At 40.7% G+C, this 23,500-nt stretch overlaps 1 protein-coding gene across 2 annotated transcripts in view; it reads left to right on the top strand.

Moving 5' to 3' along the window:
• The window catches only part of LBHD2 (LBH domain containing 2), a 42,275-nt gene extending 19,980 nt beyond the window's left edge, over positions 1-22,295 (top strand). For both annotated transcript variants that reach the window (XM_072427957.1, XM_072427958.1), the window contains exons 2-4: positions 10,224-10,314; positions 10,802-10,982; positions 21,674-22,295. In XM_072427957.1, the coding sequence (XP_072284058.1) occupies positions 10,225-10,314; positions 10,802-10,982; positions 21,674-21,741 (339 nt within the window). In that variant the 5' untranslated portion in view covers position 10,224 and the 3' untranslated portion in view covers positions 21,742-22,295. The remainder of the gene's footprint in view (positions 1-10,223; positions 10,315-10,801; positions 10,983-21,673) is intronic.
• The last annotated feature ends 1,205 nt before the right edge of the window (positions 22,296-23,500 follow it).

The following is a 23,500-nucleotide window of genomic DNA, read 5'->3' as shown; positions in this document are numbered from 1 at the left end:
CTTTGAAAATCTGATTTTCTGTAATAGTTGGTGACAGGTTCTCTTTAAATGCTAATTTAATTAAATTGTGAAGATGAGCTGCAAGAACTGGGAATGCAGCATAGTGTGCATTGCATTATGCCGCTCCTTGCATTATATTCTGCTCCTTCGCTGAGCTCTCTGCGACATTTAATTATCAGGTTATTATTTCCTCCAGCTAAGCTGTACTGGTTCTGCTGGTGCTTGACGTCGGCTGGGAATTCCCTGACTTGTGCAACCAGCCGTCTCTTCTTAAGCACAGAAATCCTATGCAGGGTCAGGCTGCTTCTCTGCAACCTTCAAAACAACATTGGGAACTGATTGTGCTGTGCCAGGGGGTGCAATGAGGTGTGTAGACCAAAAATAGGTCAACCTGGCACAGACATCCCATTCATGATGATTTAAATTGGGGTATAACACCCATCAAACATCAGGTCACCATTCCAATTGTTCTAAATTCAATTAGAAGGTGACTCCAAATAGATGACCGAAAAGGGTCTCATTCTCCATCACAAAGTAAGAGTCATAAGTAAAAAAACAAATAAAAAGACTAAAAACAATACATTGGGTTGCATGGAATCCAATCTACAACAGTGGTACCCCTTTATACATGTTCAACGATTCTTCAAAATTTGATTAAATCATCAGAGGTAAACATGAGATCTTGTGTAAAATTATTTGAAGAGTAAGGAGTGATTTCACATCAATTTTCACTGTTCTGAATAGGATTCTATGGGGTATGACATTCACTGAAACATTCCCTGGTGTAGAATCAATTGTTGCTATTGAAACACATGGACCTGGAAAATTCTCCACCAGGGAATTTTGCAGAAAAAGTCAGATTCACTGTTTTATAAATAAACATAAATATGCTATGTAATAAAAAGAAAAATACACTTGGGAATGTTATCAGAAATGCTATGACTTCTCCCAAAATTACACTTTGAATAGGAAAACATCAAATCCCCTTCATTGAGAACGAACCCAACCCAACAGTAACCCAGCTGTATTCTCCCTTGAGTGCTATGTTTTTGGATTTTTTTGACTTAAGGAGAAAGGTAAGGATAGAATAATAGGATGTAGTAAAGGTCCCCATGGTTAATATAGATCTGTGTTGACCTCCAGGTTCTCCATGTTGTCCAAACTATGTAACCCATTTTCAAGATACCATGAATTACTACCATGAACTACAGATCTCTTTGAATTGTGAACAATTGTCATTGTATTATGCTGGAGGGTGTTTTTGTGTGTCATAATCCAAGAAAGTTTCTGTCCAGAAGAATTAGTAGTTGTTTTCTACGTTTTGCCAATATAGATCTTCTAAGACAGGGGTGTCAATCTCAAATACACAGAGGGCCGAAATTAAAAACTTAGACCAAGTCGGGGGCCAAACCTAAAATGTATTGAAAAAATTGAGGAAGTTTACTACTTCATCCATAACATTTACTACTTCATCCATGCAGGCTGTGTGTTGTTCATCCTCTCACATCACAAGTTTGTCTGACACTAAATATTACACAATGCAGTCTCTAATGGATTGAAACAAACACATTGTCCCTGGTAGTCAGGCACCATGTGATCATTGCCTAGGCTTTGTGTCACATGATGAATGTATAGGAATAATGTCTATGTATTGCATGTATTAAAAAATAATAACGTGAGGTGGTAATGCGGGCGGTTGGGCCAGATGTAGTCCATTTTTATAATTCTTTGAGGGGCCAAAAAAATGGACCTTGAGGGCCAGATTTGGCCCTCGGGCCAGAGTTTGACACCACTGATCTAAGAAGATATCAAATATCTTCCCCCTACTTTTACCATATAACCAGTCAATTCCTGTTGTGTTCGTGGGACACATAGTGAACAGATTTCTCCTTACCAAGACCTTGTTGAGTTCTAATAATTCTATCCAAAATTAAAAATGATATCATTAATATAAATAGATTGTTTTTTGGCTTTTTGGTTAGGTATAGTATCCGTTCTTATCATTTTCCAAAGGGAGGAAATGTGCCGCTGTCCCTTCTGTATGGTGGGGTGCGTTGGTTGCAGAGTACTTTACATGGGATGATAGGGGTCTCAATGGTTTCTCAGTGAGTACTAAAACAAATTGAGCACCCTTCACATAATGAGGGGTCAAAAGTACTCCCCTAGATGGGAAAATTCGGAGGATCCCAGTGGGCATGCTCAGGAGTGGAGCCCTGGTGGGTACCAGATTATCAGTATAGGTATGGAACCCCAATGTGATCACTGGCACCAGTGCCATGGCTCTACAGCTTTTTCTGCACTGTGCACCTTTTAGTTAAACAAAGTCATTTTTTTATATTAACTGCAAGGTCTGCCTAGTTATTGCACACATTAAAAGCCATGCACCCTGGGATCGAGGGGCACAGCAATAGTGAAGGCTATCCATGGCGAGGGTGCAGGGAGAGCCTATACGGGGGTCCCGAAAACAGTAAGGGCAGAGCGTGCCCGCCCACTACACCCCTGTTTAAGACTCTTGTGCACATATCTTGTGTTGGTGTGAAATAGAAAAGGCAATAAATATTCAGCAGACAGAAAAGAGCCTAGGGTGGGCATCAGCAATGTGCAGTGCTGGTGTATTGAGGAAGTGGCAGAATGGCAGCTTTTGTGTTATCACCCCCATACACAGGAGTATTGATAAAAACATCACTCCCTATCTTTTGGCACATATACCCTTTTCTGTATGTACATTTTACCCGTGTAGTTCGTCCTTGGGCTGTACTTGCCCTTTAAGACCCTTCTCCTTACCAGGACACTCTTACATCCATGAACAAGAAATCTGCTGCTATTACTTTCCTTGGATGATATAAGGTTCCACATCAGAAAGATGAGTCGCTGTTCTGCGGAAACAGCTTTTCTCTGATGGATCCATCTGATATGAGACCATAATTATTGTGACAAAGCATCAGAAACAGAGCCCACATCATCCTCGCAATAATGGAGCTCCTGTGTGACAGCAGACACTTCCCTCCGAGAACATTTGTAGAGGTAAGATTTGGAAATGTGCTCTGTTCCTTCTCGCTAAAAGCAAACTGGTCTTCATAAAGAGGAGAACATTTAATCACATGGCATGGCGTGCTAGAATGGAATTGTACATGTTCACCATCTGAAGCTGAATCCTGGGTGACTTTCTTATTTTACTATACTGCTTGTTATAAAGAACAATATTTCTTCGTTTTTCATGTTGAAATTTGTGGTATAGCAGCCTTGGTTTATTCTTTTTGCCATATAAGCCTCTCAGTGGTCTGATATACTCACGTAGTACGTTGCTGCACACATCTTGAGAATTGTTCAGTCATGTCCGATGAATGACTACTATGTTTAACTTGTGTAGTTCACACAGTGGGGAACAACATGTCCTATATGTTATTGATTGCTACTTCAAAACCTTGTACTGGTTGTCAAGCTTCCAAAGATCATTAGTCATTTAGTGATCCAGAACAATTCTATCTATATAGGGGAATTTACAAGCTTCTTCCACCTGTTGGTGACCCCCCTAGGGATTCACCCCGCAATTCTATCAATATTGCGGAATCAGGACCTCTTTCCTCCCGTTGATGACCCTTCCAGTGGGATCCGTATATAAGGTAACTCAAGGTGTACCTAAACTCAGAAATTTCACTTTACATAAAAGTTTTTTTTTAAAAAAAACGGTGCAGCACCACCCTCTGATTCTCGATCGCCTAGACGAATGGGAGCGCAAAGCCTCCCTGGATACCTGCGTCACCCATTCTGGGAGGCTCTTGAGAGCTCACAAAAAAAAGAAGAGGAAAATTTGACGATCTCGTGCAGTTTTTTTTCCAACCTACGTCACCCGATCTTGCGCCTGGATCGGTTGACGTAGAAAGAAGAACCAGGAAGGAGACGCATGCCGGCACGACACGGGACCCGAGGGTAAGTTGGTAAGTTGATTTTTTTTTTGTTTTAGGCATTTTTGAGTTTAGTTCCTCTTTAACCTCCTTCCTCATTTTGGTGTCCCATTTAGTACACCCCAAATTTGTATCTAGATAGGTAAATCAGGACCTTTGTCATTCCACTGGTGATCCCCCTAATAATACACACCAAAATTCTAAACATAACCTCCATCCCCTATCTAAATCAGGGAATCAGGTCCTCCTTCCTCATTCTGGGGCCCCCTATATGGATATTCCCCACTATGCTATCTAATTATGAAAATCAGGACCTTGTCTATCCCTCTGGTGATGCCTCCAATGATGCACCTCCTCCCTATTCAATCTATATAGAGGAATCACGTCTTCCTTTCTAATGATCCCTTTAGTAATATACCCCACAATTTTATCTTCATTGAAAAATTAGGACCTCCCCTGCCTGCTAGTGAATCCTGTAGTGGTACACCCCACCACTTCATCTATATAGGGGTATCAGGACCTCCTTCCTCCTGCTAACGTCCCCTCTAGTGATACACCCCACTATTCTATCTGTATTGGGGAATCGGGACATCTTTCGTTGTGTTGGTGACTCCTCTTAGGATGCACCCTCCATTGCTATCTCTATATGGGAAACAAAACCTCCTCCCTCTCTTGGTGACCCCTCGAGGCATAAACTTTGATACGGGGGAATTAGGACTTTTGTTTTCCTACTGGGGAACTGTCTAGTGATGCACCCCAGAATGGTATCTTTATATGAGAAACACAACCTACCTCTCCCTGTTGGTAACCCCTCTAATATACTTAACAATTCTATCTATATCAAATATTCAGGACCCCCTTCCTCCTACTGGGGGCCTACTGTGGGGTAGTGATACACCCCACAATTCTATCTGTATGGGAAAGACTAAACCTCCTTCTTTTGGGTTTGCTTTCTTCTGCTGGTCATCGCTATAGTTATAAGACCACACATGTATGTGTATAGGGGATTAGAACAACTTTGCTCCTGTTGGTGACCCCTCTAGGGTCACACTTAGCAATTCTGTCTCTATAGGGGAATAATACACCCCAGAATTCTGTTCACTGTTCTAAGTGCCTGGTCTGCACTGTTAATGTGTTAATGTGGAATTTTAAGGGGAACTTTGAATAGAATAGGCAATGGACATTTAAGAGTACAAGCATTCTTTCCAGCACAAATTACGTAGACATGGTCCACTGTTGTCACGTCAAGAAAACTGCTTTGGAAAATGTTGTGGAGCCAATACTAGAGTGCATGCAGCCAGGCTGCTAAAAAGCTGCAAGGGATGCTGCTAAACTCATGAACATTCATCTGGAAACACTTAAAAATCTGTTTAGAAAATAATTAAACAACTAAGTTAAAGAAATCTATCAGTGTATACAGTGATAGGACTAGGGAGACAATGCTGAAACTATACCAAATCAGGCATTCTGTGTGATGGCACAGCAAGAGTGCAAGTAGGGATTACAATGCTGTACCTTTGTCCCTTCTGGGGCATTTAAATTCTTGCAATATTTGCACACCAGCTTTCAGCTAGCATTTACACTTAAAGTGACACACCCAATCAGCTCAGCTCCCCTGCCTCACCTGCTGGCACCAACCCATTTGTTGTGCCAAATGCGTTAGCTTGTGAGATTAATAGAAGGGTTAGGACTGTAATAATGTATTCAAAGCAAATCATGTGCTTGGTGGGTGGGGGAAGGGGGGAGCAGAGTTAAAATTTAGAATCCACCAGTATATAGAGATATTTCGAGATGTCTGGAAGAGCATGTGGCTTGTGTGGGCTGTCATTTCCCAACCACAGACAGACTGTTCCGTGTAACAAGAAGTTCTCACCGAAATGGACATCATACTTTAAGATTTGTATCAAAAGTAAAATGCACTTTCTAACCCTGCACCCCCCAATTCAACTTCTGCAGCCCCCACAACCCTATCAATCTGTGCCAAAACTTTCCAATGTGTCTAAACCAAAAAACATATCTGCCCCTTTTACTATTGAAGTAGTTTTATTTTATCTGTTTGATAAGTGCAAAAAATTGACTTTTTAGAAACATCTGACTATGAAAAGATGGATGTGGGCCGTGGAGGACCACCCAGAAGAAGGGTGGCTGGGAGGGTTAAGGCGGGTCACACCAACGGATGATCTTTTTGGAATTTTAAGGTGAACTTTGAATAGAATAGGCAATGGTTCATTTTTCTATTTAAATATAAATAGTGAGAATATTGCGTCTTGCTATTGACAAGCTGTCGGGATCCATTCTCTGGGTCAAGATGGATGCCCGTGGTGGTGAAAGGCTGAGCGGGATTACGCGGCGGTGTGCTTCACTCGCTCTCTCCGGGAAAATTGATTGGACTGAGGAGCTGCTGTGCTGAGCGTTTGCAGTCCCTGACATGAAATGTTAGGTAATTTGAGGTTGGATATTGTTATTATTTTACATTCTGCATTGTAAAACTGTGAGATATATAAAAGGCAACACTATGTTAAAGGGGAACTAAAGTTCTAAAAATAAAATCTGCGATCAGATAGGAATTTATTGCAGAAGTGACATGTAAAACATACAGATTGCACATTTTTTTCAAAATGCAGCTTGGTGCAGGATGTCAGGAAATGCCAGGTAACTCAGCATTCCTCAGTGCTGCCAGGACTGAAGGATCTCCCAGGTACATGCATAGGATTTGCGTCCTGGGCAATCAAGATGGTAAATGACCAGCTGATGATTGCACCACCAGGTGACTATAATTAGGAAATTTTAATTAGACAGGTACATTTATTTTATAGCAGAAGGTGCAGGTCCCTTCTACAATAAATGACCTACCTGGTCGCAATTGGTTGAAGTATTCTTTAATACTTATCGTTTTGGAATGGAATGACCAACTAGTAGATTTAGGTGTGATGGTCAGATGTTTACAAAGTAATGCATCTCAGGGGTACTACTAATAATGAATGGCAACCAAGTGCACCAATGCATGGGCTGTATGTCAATGTGCGTGGCATTAATCTGCACAGCCGTACCCAACAGATCTTTTATAGGGTCCTGTGCATAAAAATGTCAGTCCTGATTGGCTGAGCTTGCGTGTTCATCCCATAATTATATGGAAAGCAATAACAATTAGCCAGGTTATGAAGCGATAGGTTGGGGAGAGCAGATGGACATCTTCTCAGTGGCAGCTTAGACCATAACCACATGGATTGGGCATTCTACATTTGTGGACACATTGAAACTCAGACACAAGATTCGATAAAAATTAGGTGAAGAATATTTTGGCCATTCATCATCAGTCTTGTCTGTTTTATTCATCTTCTAAATGACCTGCAGCCTGTGATGGGTGAATCTGGTCCAGTTCAATTCTCTCCCATCACAAACCTACCTGGACAGCGGATGGTAATGTTGCTCACTGTGTACCTTACTATCTGGCTCACACCTCATGGTTTAGCTTGATCACCATCATCTGGGCAATGATCATCAACTCGAATTCCTGCAAACATTACATACATTTTGTAAAAATAGCCAAATAGCCAAAAATAGCTATTTTCACCAATGAATGCAGAAATTTAAGTTGCTCATTGCCCAGATGATGTTGATCAAGCTAAACCATGAGGTGTGAGCCAGATAATAAGGTACACAGTGAGAAATATTACCATTGGCTGTCCAGTTATTTGAATTTCAGGTCAAACTCATAATGGGATGAAACTCGACCATATTCCCTGTTTTTGTGTGTAAAAGGTAAAAACTCACCCTGGCTTTGTATCATAGAAGTACAACAGGAAGTGAGAATCCTTTCTTAGACAGACGTCCCTGGGACCAGATTTCCCCCATGTTCCAGGTTCATTGGCAACTATAAACTTTTGGATTTGTCATCACTTTCTTGATATCAATGTTCAAATAAAAAAGGTGAATATGGTTCCCTGATGGGTAAATATTATTACTACACAGTATTTATATAGCGCCAACATATTACGCTGCGCTGTACAAAGTCCATAGTCATGTCACTAGCTGTCCCTCAAAGGAGCTCACAATCTAATGTCCCTATCATAGTCATAAATACAGTCTAAGGGAAATTGGGGGGGAAAGCCAATTAACCTAACCGCATGTTAGCATTGAATATGGGCGGAGTACATGGAGGAAACCCACACAAACACAGGGAGAACCTGCAAACTCCATGCAGATAGTGTCATGGCCAAGATTCGAACCTGGGACCCAGCACTGCAAAGAGCACTAACCACTGAGTAACCGTTCTGCTACCTATGTCTTATATCTGTGGTTACCATATGCATTGCATAATATGTTGGTGCTCTAAAAATAGTTTATTAATAATAATAATAATAATAATATTATTAATAATAATAATAATAATAATAATACTAACAAGCAATGCTTGAACATTCTAGTGCTACAAGTGCAGCAGACAATGGCCAGGACTCAGGACTGGCTGGAGATAAATACAAAACCCATGACAAATAAATGAGTTTATTTCTATGATGTGTATCTGTGTATTTATCTGTAAAAATAAAAGGAATTGGGGTGAATGTACAATCATTATTTTTTTTACCTTTACTGAATCCTCAAACATTTTTTTCCATTTCCCTACCCCCCTTTCTTAAAATATTCCTGAGGTGATAACTGACAGTTGGATGTATATTTGTCTGTGGTTTATTTTAGCCATACATCTGGCGCAGCGGGTGAACAGATGATCAGCTGTTCTGCCGCGAAGATTTCGTAAACGTAAATAATCCCAGATGAGGGCTAATTGGCCGAGACAGATCCGAAATTAGTTATTCGATGAGCAACAAAATGATACGGTGTCACGAGCACCAGGCCGCGGCACCACGCTCCTTGCCGGCTGTAGATCTGGTGCCTTGACCTATATACATTCTAAAATAATCCGGAGGAGGGTGAACTTCATACAGCACCAGCGCTATACAGGAGATCTCTGCCGAACGGCTTTTATAGCCGGGGAAAATGAATTAGGACCGAGCACAGACGTGTGATTAATTAGAGAAAATCTCATCAGCTTCATTACATTTATCAGATGGGAGGTTCAAAGCGGCCAAGATGGTGCAAAAAAAAGATCAGTGCTATTAAAGGGAATTTATTAGTGTGTTGGTATATATTCATATATGGGGCTGCCATTGGGGGGACAAGGGGTAAATCTGCACCAGACCTTGGGGGGCCTAGGAGTTTAACTTTTTACAGGGCCCAGAAAGTTCTGATGGCAACCCTGTAAATATATACGAGAGTTCTTTTTCTATATTGTACCTCTTAGCAATATAAAATGAGGAACTTTCATAAAAAAAATAAAAAATAAAAGCCCTCGATCCCTCCCCAGTCCAGTAGGCCCAGTTCTTCTTACCAGTGCAGACTGGACATCCGGCATGGTCACCTTCTTCGCTCTTCTTCCAGCTTCTTTTTACATCACATGATCACATTGTGGCGGTAAAGATGAAAGAGGAGAAGTCTTCCTCAAAAATTGGTCAAAATTTTTTAAAAAACTAAATTTTTACATTATGTAAAAGTGTTAGCCAGCCTTATATATAATTTTAAAATGTGGGCATAGGTCCTCTTTAACTACAAGTTTATGCATGAGATTAAGATATGCATATATATAAATATATATATATATATATATATATGTATCCATTTTTTTTTATATATATTTGGCAAGAATTCGCTCTGTTTCCTTCTACTTCTCTCTGCACACCTTTTATTACAGCTGGAATTGCATTAATGTTTACAATCTAAAAGGGCAAAAATTAACGGGCAAAAGGGCAAAATTAACGTTAATTTTAAGGCTTACAATCAAATGATTTATTTAAAATACCGCCCATTGTTAATGATTCAGCATTAAGCACACTTTAACCATCACCTGCCAATAGGAGCACGGCGTGCTGTTCATTATAACCCATATATCATAAATGGTGAGGAACACTCCTATTGGCTGGCATTTATTGGTAACGCTCCAGGCTGAACTAATTCAAAGCTAAAATGGTGGAATATGGATTTTTCCATCAGTCGCAGTTGCCCATGTGACAGGTTACCTTTATTCCTGCTCTAAAAGGAGTCAAAAATAAGCCTGAAATCTGAGCAATGTGCAGAATGCATGTTGTTTTTACAGTGCAATGAGAGCCCTGGGGCTGGGGACATCTCGGTCTAGGAGAAGCATTTTCAGTGGCAGGGTTCAGCATGCAGCAGGTTGCAAGATTATTGGGTGGAGCGACTGTGTGTTTTTTCTTTTTTGGCTTCTTGGAAATGTAACTCTCCCATTGTTCTCAATCTGTACAGAATGACAGAAGTGATTAATACATGTGAGCCAGCCCCAATGGAGGAATTCACGCTCAGCGCCACGGCGGGGGCTGAAGGACATGCTGTTCAGGTAGGTCAAAATGTTCCATTTCTGAGTTCTGTTGAAGAGAACCTGTCACAGAATAATAAAAAAGCAGTACTAGGCAACAGGGAAAGTCAATGGATTACTGAAACGTAACAGGAAATAATGTTACTATTCTAAATTTGTAAATTAAATGAATCCATTATATTCAGACCGAATTACATTTTTATATATCACATGGGGGTCTGCTTGGAACTGCAGCCTGGTATATGTTACCAATCACTAAAATCTAATAAAAACTTTAACTTGTGAAAGTAATTTTAAAGGCTCTTCTGTATTAAATTTGCCTTCTGTGATTTCACTGCACATTGGGAGCTTCTCACAATGTGCATTAGCCGCTGCAGCAAGTCAGAGAGTCTTAAAGTTTGTCTCATTGATCACATGAGTGTTTTAGAGTTCACAAAGAGTCTTTTTAAATCTGTTTCTGTGTTATCAATCACTTCTATGTCCTCCTAATGGTCTTTTTCCTCTAAAGATCTTTCCAGACTCCCATGATAAACATCCCAAACTGACCAAGCGGTTACCATCTATCGTAGTGGAGCCCATGGAGTCGGGAGACGTAGAGAGCGGAGAGTTGCGTTGGCCACCAGAGGACATCTCACCGACAGATGACAAAAGAGAGGCAAAGTCCTGCCAAGGATGTTCAGATGTGGAAGGTACGGGAAACAACATTGCTTAAATTTTCAGTTCTTAACTGCGGGGTGTGATTCCGAGTCTGGGTGTCTGTAACCTCCCGGGTTTCAGCACCAAAAATGACATCAGAGACTGTTGATTTAAGGAATATGCAATTTTCCTTAGGGGATCAGAAAGGAATTTTTCCCCCTGTTGGAGCAAAGTGAACCTTTATAGGTATTTATAGAAACATTTTTTTTCACCTTCCTCTGGATCAGCTTCATGTATAGGTTTTGGAATAGAATATGCAGGCTTTCTTGTATATCTAAATACCTATTTTTTTCTTATGATTGAACTTTAAATGATGTCTTTTTTAATGTGACTACCTACGTAAGTCCGGGGTCATCTGCCAGCAGTTGTTTCTCCTCATCCCTTGCTATCCCATATTTCTATGACAAAGTTTCTCTGCACAAAAAATGATTTGTGCTTTTGTTTTGGATTCAGCATTGGATTGGATTCAGGATTCTTAATCTGATCACTACCTAGACTTTCCAACAAGTGTAGAATGTTTGCCATTATTGCAAGGTTGGCCAACTTCTAAAATGGCACTAAGTAACCACAACAAAAGTCTATGGGTTGCTCATTTGCTTGCGTTTTAATGTTTCCTGCGTGGTTTAGCCATATGCTTTGTAATCTATTTGGTGCCCTGGATGCTTTTCTTTTTCCACTGTCCATCCCGCTTCACTATTTACATATGTTTTGGATACATTTTCAAGATGGAGATCATGGCTACAGAAAGTGAGTTGTTATTAAGTGAATGGGGGCTTCTGCTTCTCCAGGATCAGCAGTTTAAGGTGAAGTTGATATGGTGATTCAAGCACTGCCACCATTTTATTTCCCTATAAATTCAGATGGACGGTGAGGTTGAGTTGTGATGTCTTCTTCCTCTTGCCTATATGTTGAGATGCTACATGTAGTTTCTCAGCCATGGCCATCCGTAGGAACTGAATGAGGACTGACATATTGGTTTATTAAGAACCAGCACAGCTGCTGAGCAATGGGCACGGTGCACCGGGACCCACCCAGCAAGCTGCTCCCACTTAGCCTTGAAATTGGCAATCAGATTTACAAAAATGAAGAACAAAGAAATGGCGATCTGTTCTCACTGCTTGATAAATGTGCACCATAGTCTTTGTCCATGGAAATGTATCCAAAACACATGTAAATAGTCAAGCTTCTGACAAATGGACTGCTGGAAATGAAAAGCATCCTCGGCACCAAATAGATTACAAAGCATATGGCTAAACCACATAGGAAAGAGTTCAAAAGTTAGGCAAATGCATTGGGAAAAACTCTTCAAAATTTTACATTCCTACTAATAACATATAATTGCATGTCTTTGGATGAATTTTATTAACCTATATTTAAAAAATAGCAACATATTACATGGCGCTGTACTATAAATAGGGGTTGCAGATGACACACCTGTCTAATAGACAATGACAGAGGAGAGGACCCTGCACAACGGAGCTTACAATCTAGGAGGTGGAGGGAGAGTAGTATATATTGGGGGGCGGGGTATGAAATGGTGGCAAAGTTTGAAACGAAGCAAGTAGGAGCTCAATGAGGCAAAAAAGGCTTCAGGGGCACTTTTATTCGTGTGGAAAGTAGAAACAAACCCAAAAGAATGAAGTAGGGAGATCCAAAGTATGGTGGTAGCCCTAGAGAAGTCTTGGAGCTGTGCATGGGAAGAGGCTATGAGTGAGGAAATCATTGGGGTGACAAGGAAGGTGGTTAGGGGGGTATTTGTATATAATGTCAAAAATGAATGTGGAACAAGAGCTGTTGAGGAATTTAAAGGGAAATCACAGTAGCTTGAATTTGATTCCTATGTAAAATAGAAGCCACTGTAGACATTTACAAAGGAGGTGGCAGATGGAGTAGATGAAAGAATAGATAAGTCTAAGCGGCAGCATTTATAATAGTATTCCCATGCAATGTCTGCTTATTGGTTATAGTAAATGTAAACTAAAAAAAAAACATATTGAGCCCAATATGTTAAAGCTTAGCAAGACCGGAGAAGTTAGACAATCATGGGAGAACCTGGGTGATCCAACAAATCCAGAATGGATTTCTTAAAAAAAACATTTGCTATTAGTTATTGAAATTTTTCCAGTCTATTCTAGGTTTGCTGGATCACTCAGGTTCTCCTATAATAGTCTATCGTCTCCAGTCCAGGGAGATGTAATAAATCAGAGCCATTCTACTTTGTAGCTTTCCACTCCTTGGAATCGATGATTGCACGCTAAGTACTTTTTCTGCAATACAAAAAACCCTGTTGACCTTGCTAGAAATCTTGTGATTTTGTAGACTTCTTGTGGAGTTCTGAACCTTGCATAACTTTCTCTGGTTATCCTCTGTCAGCTACAAAACAACTCCCCTGTATGTAATGCATAGGAGGAAAAGGGGCTGACAACACGGTTGGGGGCTTCCTTTATCGGGGGGATTAAATCTAGCGCTTCTGGTTCAGACAGTTCCCTGGTATTTCCAGTTTGCTAAGTGGCCTTTGCATGGCTTTCCATCGTCCTTCATAATATGTCCTAAAAATCCTCTCCTGACCTTGTTTTTTTTTTGGGCCAAGAATCACACTGTGTTATTCCTGCACTTCCACATTTCAGACATAGCTAAACCCTGTAATCACTTGCTTGTGTTGTGAATGGCTCTTTTGCTTGTAATCTGCTGGTAGTTTTTAATCTTTGTTAGGTCTCCAGCTGTCCCGCAACTGTCCAATCTCATGTTACACCAGGCCCGAAAGAGAATCTGAAAGTACGTGTAAACCCATTCGCTTCAATCCCTGAGCTTCAACATGGTCATGGTATTTTTAAATGACATTTTTATTATTATGAAATCAGCAACTTTCATTAAAATAATACCCGGTGATCCTAGAGATTGGACAGGGGAACCTGATGAGGGTTATGTTCTACCTGTAGTAAGGTGGCAACAATCTGTCCGCTTCTGGGTTGTGCTTGTGCATTGTCACCCTATCATTATTATTAGTATTAATAAACAGGATTTATATGGCTCCAACATATTATGCAGCGCTGTACATTAAATAGGGGTTGCAAATGACAGACGAATACAGACGTTGACACAGGAGGAGAGGACCTGCCCCGAAGAGCTTACAATCTAGTAGATGGGGGAATTAACACACAATAGGATGGGAGATATGTAGTGGTGGGAAGTAGTGATGGTTTCAAAAGACAGAAGAAGATGGGTAGGCAAGTTTGAAAAATATCATGCAGGCTTTCAGTGGAGAGTACAAGTGATCATTACAGAATATATTATCATAAACTGTTATATACATTATTATTATTAATATACACTATTCATATAGCGCCAACATATTATGCAGCTCTGTACAAAGCCCAAAGTCATATCACTAGCTGTCCCTCAATCTAATGTCCCTAATATAGTCATATGTCTTTGATACAGTCAACTTTGGGGACAATTAACCTAACTGCATTTTTTTGGAATGTGGGAGGAAACCCACACAAACACGGGAGGAACCTGCAAACTCCATGCAGATAATGTCCTGGCTGAGATTCAAACATGGGACCCAAGGCCAGAGTGCTAACCACTGACCCACTGCGTTGCCCAAGTTTGCACAGATGGGGAGGTTGCAGTGCGGGTTATGGCTTCCTCATGCCTGTGTACCATACTCGTGGTTGGGACATCACATGTAGAATGTTACCCATGATCACCCAAGGGGAATAAATAGGGGTGGTAGTCAGCAGTTGAGTAGTGTCTGCTGTCAAATGTTGAAGTCCTGGTTCATTTAGAACCAGCACAGCATTTGGGGTAACTGAGTAGATAGTTGCATCAGGGGTTAGCACTCCGGCCTTTGCAGCGCTAGGTCCGAGGTTTGATCCCCAGCCAGGACATTATCTACATGGAGTTTGCAGGTTCTCCCTGTGTCTGTGTGGGTTTCCTCCGGGTACTCCGGTTTCCTCCCACATCCCAAAAACATGCAGTGAGGTTAATTGGCTTTTCCCTAACAATTGACTAACTCCCTTAGACTTAATGACATATGACTATGATAGGGACAATAGATTGTGAGCTCCTTTGAGGGACAGTTAGTGACATGACTATGGACTATGTACAGCGCTGCGTAATATGATGGTGCTATATAAATACTGTATAATAATAATAATAATATCAGTCCTTGCAAAAAGTGCATTTACTATCAATGCACTTGCTAACCACTGAGCCACTCTGCTGCCCAATGTGTGCGTATATTTTTATATATATATATATATTTACCTTTAGGGAACATTGACCTATCTAATTTTTTTTGCTATTTTTTATTGTAGTACAATGAAACACCTGACCCCATAAGCCTCATGTAGCTCAATTTCACCTGTAAAAGGTAGGGCCAGGTAAAATTGTGTTGCTGCAGATTTATCAAGGAATTAAGGTTAATTCTCTATAGGGAATTTGTGTTTACTGCCAAGCCTAGTTTAGTTTAAACAGAAGAGTAAAAAGGAAATAGAGAGTATGCTTTTAAGGCAGATAGTTTTAGTAACAAAGGAATATTTTTGAAATAGAGTTTATTTAGTAGAAAATACAAAAGGTAAAACAAACACAAAGAATAACATACACATGTATTAGCACAAACATTTGCTGGACTTTTACACTTTTAGGGCTAGATGTGCCCTCTCCACAGATATAGATTGCGTCAATACAACAGATGGTCGGTAACATATAAAGAGTACATGTTGATCACTTATTACCCGACACGTTTCGGCCACTAGGGGCTTCCTCAGGGGATTTGGAGAGATCAGATTACTGCGACAAAATATAGTATAAAACAAAATAAGTATATTGAATAGAATATATTATATATCTGGATAAATATGAACTGGTTCAATTAGTACATTTAATAAGCTACGGTTATAAAAGTGTTTAAAATAATAATAAAGATGACTTACTTCTATGTTGTTGTGGAGAAATTTTCAAGCAATACAAACAATTAAACTGGCTTGTGAAAGAGGGGAGCTGACCGGCTACAGGTGTGAAAGTAGAGTTACTGGACAGAGGATACACATGTGTAATACACGTGTATGTTATTCTTTTTATGTGATTTGGGATCCAGGTCCGGAAGTAATGGGTGGACCAGACACTCCATCCCATGCTACATGGAAAGCTATATATCCTCTGAATTAGGCAGCAGGTGTTGAATCCCACTACAATTTATTTAGCTAAAAAATTAAGATAGGTTCGTATTCCTTATTGGTAAATATATATATCATACACAGATATTGTTTTACGCAATAAATTCCAGGTCACTAATACCGGACATCCCGGCTCCTTGCCATTCCGTTTGATGGGCCCTTGAGAAGGTGGGGGCCCTGGGTAATTTCCAAGTCTGCCTCACTCTAAAACTGGCCCTGCAGATACATATACTTATATATGTCTGTATTTCTATATGTGTTTTCATATTATATTGCATTTTTTACTGACAACCTGCAGCTTCTTTGCAGACACCGGCTGTCCTCATGCACTCCAATAGTCATTACACCATGTAGGTTGGCGGATAGTCATGACAACAGACAACAAGAGACCGAATGGGAGTCAGGGACTTCCCTATAACTCCAAATACCTGAATGAAAGCTATTTTAATAAAAGCTTTAGATTTGTTTATATTTATTTTATTGATTTGTGAAATTTCATTAGATTAAGTGATCATTTAAATCAGGGGTCGGCAAACTCCAGCCTTTAGGCTAAATACGACTTAGCCGATAGTTCGTTCCGGCCTTAAGCCCCCTGCTGATCCCGCCAAATGCCGGCCGGCAACCGGTGGATTGGCCAGGGGGCGTTAGGAACTACCGGAGCCGCTGCAGCTCCGGAGCCACCCCCTTGCAGTTGCTGCCGCGGCCCGAGATGATGCTTCCGCTGCCACGGTAAATAGGGAAAGCTCCCTGAAGGTAAATCCCTGTCCTCCGCAATGCATACGGAGGAAAGGGATTTCACTTCAGGGGCGTTCCCTGGTACTGGGAGGAGCCATTGGGGGGGTCCGGCCTAGTCTGCTCCCCCCCACCCCATAAATGGCCTAGTGGCCATAAAACTTTGCCGACCCCTGATTTACATATTCTTTAGCCTGTTGTAGACATTAGTTATTTCCAACTTTATTACAGTCTGCTCGGTGGGCTTATCATGGACGGGAGATGTTATTATCATTCAGGTTGCAGAAGGAGAACCCTTCACATGAAGAATAATGGGACATGCTCCAGCTCACTTGCAAAATCTCCTATCTGGCTTTCATTTTGAAACGCTTCAACATATGTTTTTATTGTTTGCCAAATTCCTTGCCGTAGATGTAGAAGATCTGAATAATTTCTGCCAAAGCTACAAGTGTCGGGTACTGCCGGGTTTCGTAATGTTTATTTATTGCAATAACAGTGGAGGTGAAAATGGAAAATACAAAAAAAAAGAATCAAAATCATATTAAAAACACAAATCACAGATAATCCGTTAATGCTGTTTTACCACAGTGACAAGCTGTCGTCGTGAGCTGAGCCTCTTATAAGTCTGTGGAACTTTCCGGGGCCATTTTTATCATAAAAAGTTTTCCTGAATGAACTGTGCAAGTGCCAGTGTTCTTTAGTTTTGTATTTTTAAAGCGGACCTTTAACCTAATTCAACCTTTATTACCCCCCATATTTATGTAGTCCTAACATATAACGGAGCGCTGTACATTAAATAGGGGTTGCAAATGACAGACAGTTACAAGCAATGACACAGGAGGAGGAGAGGACCCTGCCCCGAAGAGCTTACAATCTAAGAGTCTACGACCCATGACTGTCATCCCCCGATCTCCCTCTGGGCACGTGCAAGATTGATTCCATAAATAAATGGCCCCGGGCCAGGCACAGAGCAAGATTCGGGTCAGTCATTTAATTGAATGAAAGGCCCCCTAATGACACGGTGCCAGATTCCTCAAAATCATATAGCACGTCATTGGATGAATGCAAAAGACGAAACAAATGGCGTGCAATGGTGAGGAACGCGTTGTGGTGCAAGTATTAGGGTATTAAGTATTTTAGCCTAAAAAAGGATGGATACAACAAATACATAAACAGTGCAAGGCCTGCTTTCATTTTTTTTAACAAACTGGGAAGTGCAAAATCTATTAAAGCCCTGGAGTTAAATGGTAACACTTGGAGATATTGGAGGGTTAAAAGAAAGTAAACTTAGCCCCCCATTCCCCCATTATAGATTATCATTATTATTATTATTATTATTAATAATAATAAACAGTATTTATATAGCGCCAACATATTACGCAGTGCTGTACATTAAATAGGGGTTGCAAATGACAGACAGATACAGACAGTGACACAGGAGGGGGAGAGGACCCTGCCCCGAAGAGCTTACAATCTAGGAGACAATCTATAGATCAAGTCGCACTACAAAAAATAATATGCAATTGTTGACTTATGGAAAGTCAGTATTTGCATAAGCTTAGCCCAACCCAGCCCATGTGACATCTCTCAAATGGTTTTATACATAGTTCGGGATTTAATATTAATAATAATATTAATAAACAGGATTTATATAGCACCAACATATTACACAGCACTGTACATTATTAGGGGTTGCAAATGACATACAGATACAAATAATGACACAGGAGGAAAAGAGGATATATAAATAATTGCTATGAAAGCAAGGGGCCCTTAATTTTGCTTCGGGGCCCCATCATACAGTTATGGACCTGATTCACTTACAACTGAAATCTGTCTTTGGCCTAGTTGGCTTCTCCGCAGTGTTTCTTTTTGCAATAATAAAAGCTTTAGCTGGTTTACTTTTCTGCACCTTGCTCCCTAAAACGATTCCTCAGGAAAGATCAGCTATCACTGCGGATTTTTATTTACATAGATTGTGTCACAGCCTTGTGGGGAGGAAAAGAAACATTATTTGCATGATCACTATTTGCAAAGATAAAACCTTGATTACATGGTGTGGGGGAGGTTGTGTGTTTTGTTTAAGTAGAGCTGAATCATCTTTAGTCCAAAAATATGTCTAGAAACACATGTTTCTGCAGCTCGAGTTCTACTTGTAAAATAACAAAAAAAACAAGAAGAGTTTTGTTGAGGGGGATGTGTATTTAATGAGTCTTGTAAGCCTTACTGAACCGAAAAAACAGCTAAATAGATTCCTAGTGCATAGGTGTGCAATGTCTTACAGCTCATTTGCTTAAATAAGGAGACACAGCTTAAATAGCAAAGCCAGTCCCCTGGCAGCTTGCTGCTAAAATGACCCTTGCTCTGGGTGTAGAAGCAGTGGTCTCTCTGCAAAGGTCTGACATACCTTCTGCTGATTCAGAGCTGAATCTCTAAAGTCTGCAGGGAGCATGAACTTGTTGCAGATCTATTGACCTGAATCAACAGGAGGTAAGTTGGGCCACTGCAGAAAGACCACTGCTTATCTACGGTATGCTGGCAGGGAGCAGACTTTTCTGCTCAGGCTTCATTTCCGGAAGATTTTCTTTGCTTCATGTTGAGAACATGTTTACCAGACAGGACCAAAGACAGGAGTACAAAGCTGGCTGGGGTTTTTTCCTCCCCCTACTCTGCTGGATATTTTCCTTCATTTTCTGATTGATGTTGTCAGCTGGATAGTAAATAAGGGGAAATTTCTCTTAAGGATCCCGGAAAAGCAGAAAAATCTGGCAGCGAATTTCTTGTTTTCTCAATCGGTGTTGTGATTCAGTTACTATCTCAGTAGTTGAAACTAGCCTGCCACCCACCACAGCCTATGATTGGACAAGGAAGGAGCAGCGGCACGCTGATAAGATCATCACTCTGCTCTTGCCTTCTCTTTTAGTATTAGGTGGACAGCTTTGTGCAATGTCTGATTGTCCGACTGACTTTCTCTCTACCAGAAGATCACAGGTTCTGCAATGCATAAATGATAATCATTAAAAACTTGGTAATTCCTGGTCCAGCACATGTATACACCTTACTGGTTTCCTCATGGGCATGCTTAGTGCCTGAGAAACCACACTCACAGGTGTGGCTAACCATATGTAAATACTGACTTTTATATAGGAGGTTCAAATTCAAGATTCAAAATGGTTCGCTTTTTAGCTTCTTAGAGATGTAGAGAAAGCTTAAAATTAACATTTTTTTAGCAAGGATCAGGTTCCCTTAATTACCACTGTCCACAGCTTCACATATTTACCTTCCCTTTTGCTCTTCATAAATTGCTTCCCCACCTCTGAGCTGAAGATTCTCTTTTCACCTCCATGTGATCCAACTGGGTGGCTGAGTAGCCTATCAGCAAGCACCAGTACTGTCACATGACATATGAGAGCGGCAACCACATGCTTCCCAATACCCAGCATTTTTATTTTCACCAAAAGGACACAGGCGAATTACATTTTCCAGCATAGGGAAACTTTAAAGTTTACTTTAATACAGATAGATTCCAGTGGGTTACAATGCGTTATTGTTCTTTAAATAAACCTTTAATGATCTCATATTACATGACCTGTTATTAAACATATTTCTTGTTTTAATTCCTTTTAGATTTAGCATCTGTTTTTGGCTGCAGAGCACAAGCACAACAATCCACGCCTGGCTTTGCTTCCAGCATTTTGCCAACCTGGAGCTTTGGCTCCCTAGGGTTCGCTGTTGATATATATAGGATCTGGAAAGCGACAGGCAGCGAGATCTCCTGGAGAAATCACTGAAAAATAAAATGTGATGAGACATTGACAAACACATACAGCTCATTAAATAGAGCTTTCTATGTGGCCCAGGACTGGGCAACCTGCGACGCTCCGCTATTTGGGGAATTCTAGATCCCATTACACCCCAGCAGCCTCTGGTGCCATACAGACAACAATGTTACTTTGTTAAAAGCTGTAAAAAGAAATTCCTTGTCATTAAACCATTAACCGATTCAAGAATCAGCTCTCATTAGTTTCTCACATTCTTTTTTCTTCACCTGGATTCTTTTGGTTGCTTAAATGACACCTGAATTGCATTTGGGTTTTACGATGATACCTGGATTGTATTTGCTTCCAAAAGCGACATATGGATTCTGTTTGTATTGTAGGGTGATACTTGGATTTTATTTAATTGCTTTAGTTAATATTTTTTAATATACGTACAACGTATACTCTAAATTTGGTGAATATATGTTTTATGCAAACCAGGGCTTTTGCATTACAAATCTGATTGGATGCCTGGTGTGCCAACCATAACATAATTTTTGGGTGTGGTATAAATTTACCGACATCAAGTTTATTCTACTGGAAACAATCTTTTGTGTTCAGGTCGATCAAGATGGGATGGGGGCATTCCGCTGCATCCGGCAGTAGTTATCACCGCTTAGGCTACGTACACACATTAGACTTTTGTAGTTGGAAAGGATCTTTCCCGATCCTTTCCAACGACAAAAGACTGAAGGGTGCATGAACGAGCGCTGTACATACAATGCCGCTCTGCTCCATGGGGGCCATTAATGGAACAATTTTCCCCTTTGCTTCCAATAGAAGAACAAAACCATTCAAGAAGGTAAGTACTAGCGGATAAGTTGTGAACAGGTCATTGACGTGACATGAATATGATTACTGCTATAAAAAGAAATCACGTGCCTTAAATTGCTTCCTTCAACTAACATTGGGTTATATATATCCTATAATAATATTCCTTTCCTTTTATTGCAGGTGCAACACATTCTCCTCATGAAGAAGATTACAGCGGATATAGAGCGGGAGGAAATTCGGCTAATTAAAGGCTTTAAATAATGTCAATTTTTTTTTTAAGTTCTCCTTGATGTAAGGAAAAAAAATAAGCTTGTTCCAGGCAGAAGTAGACAAGAGAATCCGTCATTTATTATCAGTGGAGTAGTTAGTGCTTCTAAGCAGCAGTTGGGACTCTACGGAACTGCAACCTACAGATTTCCAAGAATCTTTCCAAGGTCTTTTGGCCTGAATCTGTTGTACTTATGTCATCCTAGTTCCGGGTTTTGGAGTTTAGAGCTAGCTGACTCATGAGCCATAGAGTCCGATTCTTGTGATCTGCCAAGTCTTGATGAAAAAAAAAGCCACCATCTGATCGTAGGAATCTTTCAAGGCTTTGCGCAGTGTTTTCATTCCTAATATAAAGACGGCATGCCTTGATTTTTTTTTTTTTAATCGTAAATTCAACCTCTTAACTTGTCTACTTGTTTGTCCTATTGTAATCTAGTAGGTTTCAGAATTTTGGAATTCTGCTTCATTTGTATATAGCTTTTCATTTACCAATCTGTTGATTTACCTGTAAAATAAAGGTTCTTGTAAGACGTGACCCTAGATATTATTGCTAACGGCTGAAATTTCAGAGCTTCCCTTTAATCTTGCACAGTTGTACCAGCAAATCTCAAGGACTGAAATTGCTTCTTTTGACTTCATTGCACACTGTGAGCTTCTCAGGATTAGAAGCTGCAGCAAGTCAGAAACAACACACCCAATTTCCTGGGTGGGGGATGTCCAGCGTCATCTAATCCTTTTTCTCTACAATCTGTCTGTCCCTGGCCTGCCATTTGCATTCATTTGATTTCAGAGCTTTCAATCAGGAAGGCTCAGCATCAAGGTGGTCAGCATGCAACTCTTCCAGTATCTTGCCTTATCTGGTTTCCACATTTCCGCCTTATCTATTCTAATTAAATGTTTAAACTTTTTCATTTTTATTACAAATAATAATTTGGACCCAATGATATTTGAACTTGGTTCCTGTGCAATGCAGGCAGATCATGATTAGGAGGTGAAGTTGACATGTATAGCAAGCCATTGGTTTGGGATATGATTGAATCACTAAGCCTGGTGGCTAAGGTTAGGTTCTGGATGGGTTAGCTTCTAGTTTAGGTCAGGTTTTGGCATGCAAGTTAAAGTAAGGCACTAGGTAGGAAAAGGTTAAGAAAAGAGCCCGAGACAGAGGGGTTATGGTTAGGTTCTGGGTAAGTTAGCTTCTGGTTTGTGCCAGATTTTGGGCATGGGGGTTAAGGTTAGCAACCAGGTGGGGAAAGGTTAGGGACAAAGGTGGGGGAATTTTTGCTAGCTAAACTTTTAGTAAGGTTGGGCTTAGGACAGGGGACAAGGGTAGGCACCAGGTGGGAAAACTTTAAGGTTAGGGACCAAGGTGGAGGGGTAAGCCTTTGGTTAGGTTGGGCTTTGGGCATGGGGGTAGGATAGGCACTAAGTATGAATGGATAATGGTTAGGCACGGTGGCGTAGTGGGGCGGGCATGGGTGGAAACGTCGCGCCCTCACTTTTTTGGGGAATGGGCATGCATGCTCACTTTTATTTTGCAAACAAACTCTTTGGTGGTCTGTGGCTCTAGCCTGTTTGCCCTCCCCGCACACCGGCAAGAGCCACAGACTATGTCTCCCATATGGAATTGCAGGCTCGGGGCGGTGAGCAGGTTGTGTCTCTGGATATAGGCTCATACTGCGATGGGAGTGTGGGCAAGTTCTGGTATCATGACATCACTCTGGGGGAAGTTTCACATAGGCA

The sequence above is a fragment of the Pyxicephalus adspersus genome, chromosome 12, assembly GCF_032062135.1.
Source record: "Pyxicephalus adspersus chromosome 12, UCB_Pads_2.0, whole genome shotgun sequence".
Classification (NCBI taxonomy): Eukaryota; Metazoa; Chordata; class Amphibia; order Anura; family Pyxicephalidae; genus Pyxicephalus; species Pyxicephalus adspersus.
Note: the sequence above shows the minus strand (reverse complement) of the source record. Positions and strands in the feature narration are given on the sequence as shown.